The sequence below is a fragment of the Harpegnathos saltator genome, unplaced genomic scaffold, assembly GCF_003227715.2.
Source record: "Harpegnathos saltator strain DR-91 unplaced genomic scaffold, Hsal_v8.6 scaffold38, whole genome shotgun sequence".
In the NCBI taxonomy this organism is placed as follows: Eukaryota; Metazoa; Arthropoda; class Insecta; order Hymenoptera; family Formicidae; genus Harpegnathos; species Harpegnathos saltator.
The window spans coordinates 832,378-842,149 of NW_020230183.1; the positions used below are offsets into that span (position 1 = coordinate 832,378).

The 9,772-nt window shown below is 46.5% G+C and overlaps 2 protein-coding genes across 2 annotated transcripts in view; one reads left to right on the plus strand and one right to left on the minus strand.

The window, feature by feature from the left end:
- LOC105186237 (uncharacterized) overlaps positions 1–6,514 on the plus strand; it is a 16,995-nt gene extending 10,481 nt beyond the window's left edge. Inside the window, exons 2-5 of the mRNA XM_025300650.1 lie at positions 2,670–2,813; positions 3,920–4,221; positions 4,386–4,642; positions 4,966–6,514. Of these exons, the coding sequence (XP_025156435.1) occupies positions 2,670–2,813; positions 3,920–4,221; positions 4,386–4,642; positions 4,966–5,737 (1,475 nt within the window). The 3' untranslated portion in view covers positions 5,738–6,514. The remainder of the gene's footprint in view (positions 1–2,669; positions 2,814–3,919; positions 4,222–4,385; positions 4,643–4,965) is intronic.
- Positions 6,515–6,770: 256 nt separating this feature from the next.
- Positions 6,771–9,575, minus strand: LOC105186236 (ATP-dependent RNA helicase DDX24). Its single transcript, XM_011146296.3, has 9 exons — positions 8,988–9,575; positions 8,700–8,902; positions 8,457–8,602; positions 8,101–8,393; positions 7,794–8,016; positions 7,608–7,719; positions 7,408–7,525; positions 7,152–7,335; positions 6,771–7,083 (listed from the first exon to the last, which is right to left on the minus strand). Exons 1-9 carry the CDS (start codon positions 9,343–9,345, stop codon positions 6,771–6,773), a joined length of 1,950 nt encoding a protein of 649 aa, XP_011144598.1. The 5' UTR covers positions 9,346–9,575.
- Positions 9,576–9,772: the final 197 nt, after the last annotated feature.

Below are 9,772 nucleotides of genomic sequence, written 5' to 3' on the forward strand. Positions count from 1 at the left end.
GTAACGGGCTAGCATTTATGATGTTGCGCGCGTGCACATACACGCGCTTAAAAAACACACACACACACGCGCGCACATACATCTAGAGACCGGCGGCACGCTGATCGTGGACCGTAAACACGTGCGTACGGCGGTGATGCGCGTTAAAAACGGCAGGATGAGACGGACTCTTTCAGGAACATTTAGCTCGTTGATTCATGCGCGGAGAAGATCGCGCCGCTCCCGAGAGAAGCTATCGCTCTCGCGTGTAATGTCCCGCGTTTACCCGGCGATACGTGCAGCTGGCGCAGAGGAGAGTTAACGAACCCTATTAAGACCCGCGAGAGAGCAGCCGCGCGCTCTTTGAAAACGCGCGGTCCCGTTAGCGGGATTCCACGACACGCGACACGTCGTCGCCGGCCCAGAGGATCGATCGTCTGTCCAACTCTGATGAGAGGAGACCATTGATTACCACGTGATCACTCAATCACGCGAAAATCAGGGACTCACGTCCCAGCGTGTACCCTCGCACGACGCGACGCGTTCTCAGAAACGCTCACTTGGCTTCGGGAAATGGGGGAAATGGAGAATTCTGTCGGAACATCCGAGGGGAGGAGACGCGTGCTTCATTACGCCGATCGATAAGCGCCGCAATTACGCGAGACAATGCGGGCGGGAGGCGGCCGCCGCGTCGGGAAACCGCGTTGGCGCATTGCTGCGCCCCGCGAATGCCTCGACTTTTCCGCGCGACGACGCTTTTTCCCTTTTCCCTCCTCGTTCCTTTTCTTTCCAGCGGATGCGGCGATCTCTATAATTACGAGACAGGCGCGTTCGCTCGCTCTCTCGCGGTCGCGCGTTACCCGGGACCGAGCGTCGGATGCGCGCGTGGAAATGGAAAGTGAGGGAAGGCCGTCGCCGCGCGCGCGCTCACCTCTCTTGTGCAACTGCAACTGCAACCGCACTGCAATTCGCCTCTGCAACTTTTCTTTTCCGGAGTACACGCTCCCGCCTGCCCCTCCGCCCCGTCGCTTCTTATTATCGTTGTAGTATCGAGGGACGTTCGAGAAAACTCCATTAGCTTCCTTCCTGGGGCGTTCTCGGGATCGCATCGAGAGAGCCGATATCATTCGTCTAATTGCCGCGGGTTTCCAGGTCGTTGATCTAGAATAAAAAAGAGGCTAAAGAACCGCCGACGACGTCGTCGTAGTTGCCGTCGCCGTTGCCGCCGACGGCCTCCTGATTATTCCATCAATTAACCTCGAGCGGAATTAATGCGCGCGTAAGCTGGAAACGGAAAAACTTTCCCAAGGGAAACCTCTTTTCCCGTCATAGGGACTCGCGCTTGTTCACCGACCGACTCGCGAGTGGATCCTCTCGCGAATGCTCTTTTGTCTTCTGGAATGCTCCTTTGTCGGCCGGAAGAAATAAAAAGTAAAATGTGCGAAAATAACAAAGACGTTGTGCACGCGAAAGAGAGAGAGAGAGAGAGTGAAATATTCTCCCCGAGAAAGAACATCTCATCGTACCGAAATCTTACAAGATCGCTCGCGAAAGATGTATCAACACGTTGACTTCACGTGGGAATGCCATCAAGTTGAATTTCTCGACGTGTCGTGTCATCGATAGTTTTTCTCTCTGTTCTTATGCTCTTCCAAAAATTTCATCCACTTGGCGTGTCAAATTTAACTCATCATGGTCCGGTATATATTTTCCTTCCGAAAGATCCCGCGGAAAGCGGACTGCCAGGAAGCGTCCAGGAAGCCGAAAGCGAAAACGAAGCCATCTTCGTGGAGAGTCATCCTTGACGTACCTGCCGAATGATGAGCGACGGCGCGGCGATTCGCGTTGCGGTCCTCAAGAGCTGGATTTGCGACACGACGTCGTACGTGCATTCCGGGCGGCATTCTTAAATCAATTAGCGACAGGCACAAAAGAAGCAGCCGACCTTCGATCGGCCGACCGGCTACTGTGTCTCCCCGGCGCGGCTTCCGCGCAGCTTCGGATCGCCCGCTCGCAATATTTGACGAGCTTTTTACGAGCTGGCGGGAACCGCAGAAGCGCGTTTCCTTCCTTCCAGATAGATACGCTTTTTAACCCGTCCGTCTGGGACCACCGGGCCGCTCCTTGCCGCCGACTCTTCGACTCTAACCGGTCCTAATCGTTCTCGCCGCGATCAACAAAACTTCAGCCTTGGGCCTTCTTGTTGAAGAGGAGACGAACTGCGGACCCTTCTTCTCTACGTCTGTCGCTGCAATTACCGGTTTACCGTTTCTCGTGCGAATTAAAACAAATCCTAATGATGACACGTAAATTTTTACATAACTTTTGGCTGTATCTTTCGAGAATTGGTTCTTAAAAGCACCGTTAAGGAAATAAAACTACCGTTCCTTGCGAGATCTTAGAATGGCCTTGTTTCAAAGAATTTATTATTTGTACGAATCAGTCACGACAATTATTGATTTATTGACATGGGCAATCTGTGAAGAGAGAGAGAGAGAGAGAGAGAGAGAGAGAGAGAGAGAGAGAGAGAGAGAGAGAGAGAGAGAGAGAGAGAGAGAGGGGTCCTTCAACGATCAACGTTCGTTCGTGTTTACTGCGGTCAAATTGGGATCGAACGAATGATCCCTGCGTAACTTCGTCGACATGGTGTGTCTTCGCATTGACATTTCACGTGCCTTTCTTCTTTTCAGGATGGTTTTCTGTGATATCTGGTAGCAATACGACGGGCAGCGCGCGCGTTTACCGCAGGATGGACTCTCTGGTGAAGACCGGGGTGCCCGCGTTTCTGCTGGCGACTCCTTTGCGCGCCTATACCCTGACGCACTCGAAAATGGGTAAGTTCGGTCGGATGAGGCACTGGAAAGTCCCGGGCGCGCGTGGTGTGATTGCGATCGCGATCGCGCTCTCGCGAAATGTCAAGCGGTGCAGCGTTCTTGACCCAGATACATAAGGATATCGGTAGGCGACGTAGAAAGCGATCATACTCTCCTCTTTTCTCTCTCCCTCGCTCCATATCTTTTGCTCCTCCTTCCTCACTTGCTTCGCGTAAAAACAGAAATGCGAGCTTGAGGATATCAGGAACGACATGTTTTTCACGAGAAAACTCGCTTTCTTTCCTTTTCACGTATTATCGCTTTAGTTGAAACAAATAGAAAGAGATATGTATATGCGTAAACGCGAAATAAGTAAATAAAATTGTGTATACGAAGAGGAAAAGTAAAGGGGGCTGAAATATGTCTCGTTGAAAGATAGAGAGAGAGAGAGAGAGAGAGGGGGGGAGAGAGGGGGGAGAGAGAGAGAGAGAGAGAGAGAGAGAGACGTTTGATACTAGTGATATATATTTATGTAAAAAATTACACACGCGCAAAAGAAATGTCCGTTGTATTGCTTATTGCCTCGGAACATAGCCGGGGAGGCTATAAAGATCGCGGCGAAGTCGGGGCCATTTTTCTGCCGGACAACGGGCGCAGGTCGAGGGATCGTAAAGCGGCTAATAACGGACGGATGACACTCGTTAGGGGAATGTTAAGTACCGCGCGATAAAACCGAGACTTCGTTAAAACGGGAATATCGGCAAAAACGCGAGTAACGGCAGCGGCGGGGGAGGAAGGAGAGAGGGATACGTGTAAGCCTTTGACCCTGATGTTAGATATACATCGCGCGCGAGTCTCGTGTCGGACATGATCTGGGAAGGAAGAAGGACTTCTACCGCGCTTTTTAACACCGTCCGTACCGTTAAGGATGCCCCCAGGACACGACTGTTGAGATCGATTATGATCACGTTGGGTTGGCGTTTCCTTCGATTCGACGTTGTTAACGGGACCCGGCGCAACGTAATCAAAGAAACGGATCGCGATTATCGCGATCGTCCTTCCTACCCGACGGACGACATTGTTGCGGCTTGCATTCCGCACGTGTATACGTCAATCGTGTCTTCCAGAGAACGGGAACCTGCGAGCCCACTATACGAAGACGACGATCCGCGCTGGCGAGATTCTTCGACTCGTGGCGGTCTTCCAGGACACCAGGCGGTGCAGCTCGGTCTCCTTCGGCATCTCCGGCGGCTGTCCCGAAAAGGACCAATATGCGCAATGCATCGATCTTCATGGACGGGAGGTGTTCGCCTCGCTGTCGACCAGGGGCGAGTTCTACGCGATCTGTCAGAACGGTAACGTCGACACCGGCGGCGACGCGATGCTCTACAAGGTTCATCATCTCGCCAAGCGGCAGCTGCCTCTCAGAGTGAGTGGACTTTCCCGAGGAATCTTGCTTCGTTTAATTCATTGTTATAATTCCATTGTTTAATTTCCTTGTTCTATTTCGTTCAATTTTAGTATAATTTTGTCGAATTCCAAGTGATTGAACTTCAGTTCTATCGTCGCTCAAGCCGCTTTTCGTCTCTTCAGGTGCGGCTGATAGCAGGACCGCTGCCTGTGCCCTTGCCAAAAGAGTACGGCGGTCTGATGCAGTTGGAGACGTCGACGCGCGGCCCGATAGTCCTGGGATGTATCGTCCCGGAGAGACCGGTGCATAATCCGGAGATGCTCGAGTTAGTCGTGTGCGGAAACGGAGCGCCGAGGGTTCGAAGGGCACGACTGGGTTACCCCTCCGAGGCGAGACTGCTCGCTTCCCCGAAGATGCAGCGGTTACTGGCGGCCTGCAGGTAAGCTCTTCGTCGGCCGGATTTGAAACAAAGTTCGCTCGTCATTAAAATCGGAATTCGGAGCTGGTCGAAGACGCAGCTCGACGTTTATATCCACGCGAATTCTCTCGATGAATATGCATGGCGAGTAAACTATTTTAATTGGCCTTTTCTTATACGCTATTATTTATTCATTGTACGAATTCCGTTCGATTTCGTATCCCATAAAATTCGACGTGTATCGCCCCATGTAACGGGGCAACGTCGTCTCATTATACGGAAGGACGTTAATGTCGCGCGATGGGGAATCTGTGCTCCATGCTGAACTGGTTCTCTTGCCGTAGTCGAGCGGTCGGGGACCGCGCAACGGAACCGCGAGTGGCGCCCGTGAAGCTACACCCGGCGGCGACCGGCGACAGCCTGAGGGAGATGCATCTGAAGAAAATCAAGCCGAAGCCGGAGACCAAGCCGATACTGCAGAGCTTGAAGGACGGGTTGGAGCACCTGAGGAAGAGCACCGCCACGAAGGAACGGAACCAAGCGAAGCAGAGCACCGGCAACGGCGGCATCCTCGAGAGGATCTCCAAGCTTGCCCAAGGCAACCGGAATCGCAACCCCGCGAAGAAGTCGGCCTCGTTCACGTTCGCGGTGAGGCCGGAGATCGCCATGAGATCGCAGGAGCGTTACTCCAGTCTGGAGCCGGAAACTACCTCTCATCAGGCGCACCGTCAGAGCGCCGCCAAACAACCCGTACAGAGATCGGTCTCGACCAGCGTGCTGGAGATCCCAGCGTGCGTCGAGCTGCAGCCCAATTATTCCCGGGTGAGGGACAGCTTGACACCGTTGCCGTCCCTGCCGAAGCTGGTCAGGAGTAACAAGCCCGAGGAGATCTACGCCGAGATCTGCGACACGACGGCGAGCAACCAGGTGCAAAAATGTCCGGGCAGCCATGTGATGGCGCGTATCAGGATCGTCGTGCAGGGTAACGATACGCCTATGGGAGCGCGCGGTCCGATGCTCGGCAACGAGAGATACGTGAACTCGATGGTGACGAGCGAACAGATCGACTCTATCATCAGCACGGAGGACGAAGTGATTTACAATACCGTGTTCTGAAGCAAGTTCGAGTGCGAGTAGAATGCGTATGTGACGCTTGCGTCCCGTCGTGAGCGCGGTCGCACGTGGACGAGGTAGTTTCAAGTGTCGAGCTCGAAGCAGCGACAAGTGAAGTAGTATCCTAACGAGTAGACAAACGGGCTGTGTTCTTCGATCGACTTTCCAATATATCCTGCTGTCACGAAGTGTACTTTAATACGTAAGGACACGTCAAGGAGACATGTACAACTGCCTTTTGTAGAGAAATACAGAAATTCTCTGTACATATCTCTGCCATACGTTAACGTACTAACATTACTGCGATAAGGAAACGCGAACGTATATTAGAACGTACGTTCGATTAGTATGACGAATCGCTCAAATTAATTAAGAATGTAAAGCGTAACTCGCGCGTCGAAATGATTTTTGTCTGATTTCTCTGGCGAACCTTGCCGCAGGTGAAAATTAAATAAATGATAAACTGGCAATGTAAAAAGATGCAAGACATTGGCCCCTCGTCTGTGTTGTACTAAAATACATTTGCTCTAGACTTTTTTAAGCTTCTTCGATTTTTTCAATGTTTGCGAGTGGTTTTCTTTTATTCAAGGCACGGTACTATTTTGTTATTTGAAGATTCTATCACTTTCTTCCGTCAGTTTGGAGATTCTTTAAGTGTCGCCGTTGCTGCGCAATAGCGTGCAGAGGTAAAGGATTGCGCTTGAGTATGTTGAAGAGAGTGGCTAATCTTTTCACACAGCCGATCCTGTTATCAATATTCTTTTGCTGAGCCTTTTCAAAAAAATAATAAAGATGATAATTCCCTTTATGGCGAATCGTGCATGCTATTTGACATTCCGTCAAAATGTTGGCTCTCGGAAAGATTGCGTTAGTTTTTGGAAGTGATCCTTCTTATTAATATATCAATGCGCAAAAATATAACATAATGAAATACATTAGAAGTATTTTTAACAGAATATCTAGGGGAGGAGGAGGGGGGACAAGATCCGATCTGGATGAAATAATTAATTTTCATAAATAAATATTCTCAAAAATATTATATTTTTTTAAATTTTTTCGATTTTTTTGGATTTTGTGAACGTTGCCTCTTTCGAGGCCTTTCGTTGACAGCCACGGCCTTTAGAGGTCTTTCATTATATTTTTTATCAGGAACATCAATAATTTTTTTCATCACTTCAACGGCCTTTTCTGTATCAGGGTATATATTTGTACTTAAATTATCATCGTAGTATTTTCCAGAAAATCCTTTCGGAAACACCACTTTCGTCAATAGAGATTGCAGTTGACGTCTCTTCGCTTTTAATTGTCGTTTCAGTGCAGCAGCTTCTTCCAATTCGATTGATGACTCGCTGAAATAAAAAGAAGACATAATATGTGCTCCAACGATATCAAGAAAAGTCAAGACGATTATCCCTACTCGATGTCGATGTCATCGTCTACGATCATATCCATGTCCTCCATTGCTTTCCGCATCCAACTTTTTTGGTTATTTTCCCGACGACATTTTAATTCCAACTTATCGATCTCCCGAGCAATGTTGACCCTTTCTTTTATAGCGATCAGCAGCCTGTCTACTACAGGAAATGTGGGCAAATCTTCCGCTAAAAACAAGCATATATGGTTAATATGTAACTGTGATTACCTAAAAAGAAATTAATAAGAGGACAACATACTGCGTCCTAGAGTTTTGCACAACTTGCTGTAATTTTCCTTCTCTGAAGGTTCCATCATCAGTACAGTTATGCCTTCTTTCTGAGCTCTTGCTGTTCTACCGCTCCTATGCACGTAACTCTGTAAAATAGTTAATAAATTAATTTCATATAAGTACATATTTTCTATAGCATATGGTAAAATATGTATTAAAAATATTTACTTCTGATGTTCTAGGGACTTGGTAATGTATTACATGTTCAATGTTGGGTATATCTAAGCCTCTCGCGGCCACGTCCGTGGCTATCAACAGGCCATTTTCATCAGCTTGAAACCTGTAATTGCCATTATTATGGAATGTATAAATTTTACACGTACGAGAAATACGATACAAAACATTTTTTCCAACCTTTCAAGATTCTTTAAGCGTTGTCGTTGTTGCATATTGGCGTGCAGAGGTAAGGGTCTGCATTCAAGTATACCAAAGAGAGTGGCTAATCTTTTCACACAACCAATGCTGTTGCAAAATACCAATGTTCTTCCATTATGCCTTTTCAAAAAGTAATACAGATAGTAATCTTTGTGGTCGATTGTGCACGTCATTCGACATTCTGTCAAACTATCGGCCGTACCTGATAATTTAAGTTCGATTAATAGGTAATACCCTTGTAACAAGCAACAAGTTCATATTCAAAATATACAGTCATGACTCCTACCTGACTCTTTTGTGAGGTCGACGACCTTAGGGTTTTTTATTTGTAGCAAATGTATAATTTTCTGCAGTTTCTGACCAGGTGTGAGTTTGCATATTTTACTTTTGAAGTGCCGCTTCTTCTTTTTCTCAAGGTAATCTGGCAGATCATGCACCATAGTCAATGTAGCAGAGAAAACGAATGTTTGTCGTTTCTTAAGTTTTATTGGATCCACATTTATCTTTTGTAAGATATCATGCAGTTCTTGGAAGTGACCTTTTTCTAACATTCTGTCCGTCTCATCAATGGCCAGAAACCTAAAGTTGTGTGATTACCCAAATAAGTAAATAAGATATATTCTTCATTAAATTAATAATTACCGAATAGAATCCACTTGGCTCAAATGAGGATTGCCTTGTTGAATTAATTCCCATAATCTACCAGGTGTGGCAATAACAATTTCAGGGCCCTGATTAAGTAGCCTCTCTTGCTTCACTGCTGCCAGACCACCAAATACAGCAGCTATCTATATCATTATGATATGATATTATCATAGCAATATTATTATATTTGTATATATTATATGTATAATAATATAATTATTCAACCAAAATTGTTCTCACCTTAATGTCTGTATATTTTACTGCCTGAGTAAGATGCTGTTTTATTTGAACTACCAACTCACGTGTGGGTGCTAGAATTAATGCATACAAAGGTTTGCTCGGAATATTCTGGCAATTATCTAATTCTATAACATTAATACAATTTTCATATTCTGATAAGTTCTCATCCTCTGAATCAGAGTTTGTGGAATTATCTGTATTATCTGTAACACATTGAAATACAGTGCATTAGCTCGATTCCACGAGAAGTGAAAAGAATCAATTCTTTCCAAGAAAATCTTGTATCACCTTCAGTTTCTACTTCATGACAAGTCCGTTCTTCATTTTCACTAGTTTCTGTAGACTTTTCATCTGCTATTGTTTTTGCCTTTTGGCTCTTTAATTCCAAGATACCTTTTATTATCGGAATGCCAAAAGCCAAAGTCTTGCCACTGCCTGTTTCAGCTGCACCTAGTATATCTCGATAGCCCAATAAGGCAGCTGGTAGTGTTTTAGCTTGTATGATAGTAGGGGTATAAAAATTCTGATCTGCCAAAGCTTTTATAATAACAGAAGGAACTCCCATAGAACTCCAGGCTGCAGTATTAAACTCTGTTGATTTTATGTCACTTTTTGCGCTTGGCCACATGTCACATGTACTGATCATAATTCTAAAATGTTCGGTAAACAATGATTTACTTCCTATTACTTTCTTTTCTACGTTTCTACGTTTCGATAACTATTGCCACCGTGCTGTCGGCTCTCCTCGAAAGTATTCAAGACTATAGCACTGCTAAAACTTTTTGTTACAACTTTAATATGGTTAGAATACTGAGAACTTAGAAATACATGGTCCACATAAATATGCATATATCCACGTGCGGTTAAAGAGTGAGAGTGCCTGAAAACGGCAATCTTCCTTGATCTGCTCTTTTTGGACTTTCCGCACTGGGAAAAAGCGCCATCTGCATCCATTTTGAGAGGGGAACTACGAAGCTACAACCACTTTCAGGTCTCGGTGGTAAAATCTGCATGTGGTGGAAGTCTATGCTACATTCACTATATTGCCCTTTTGAAATTTGCAAAAATCAGCA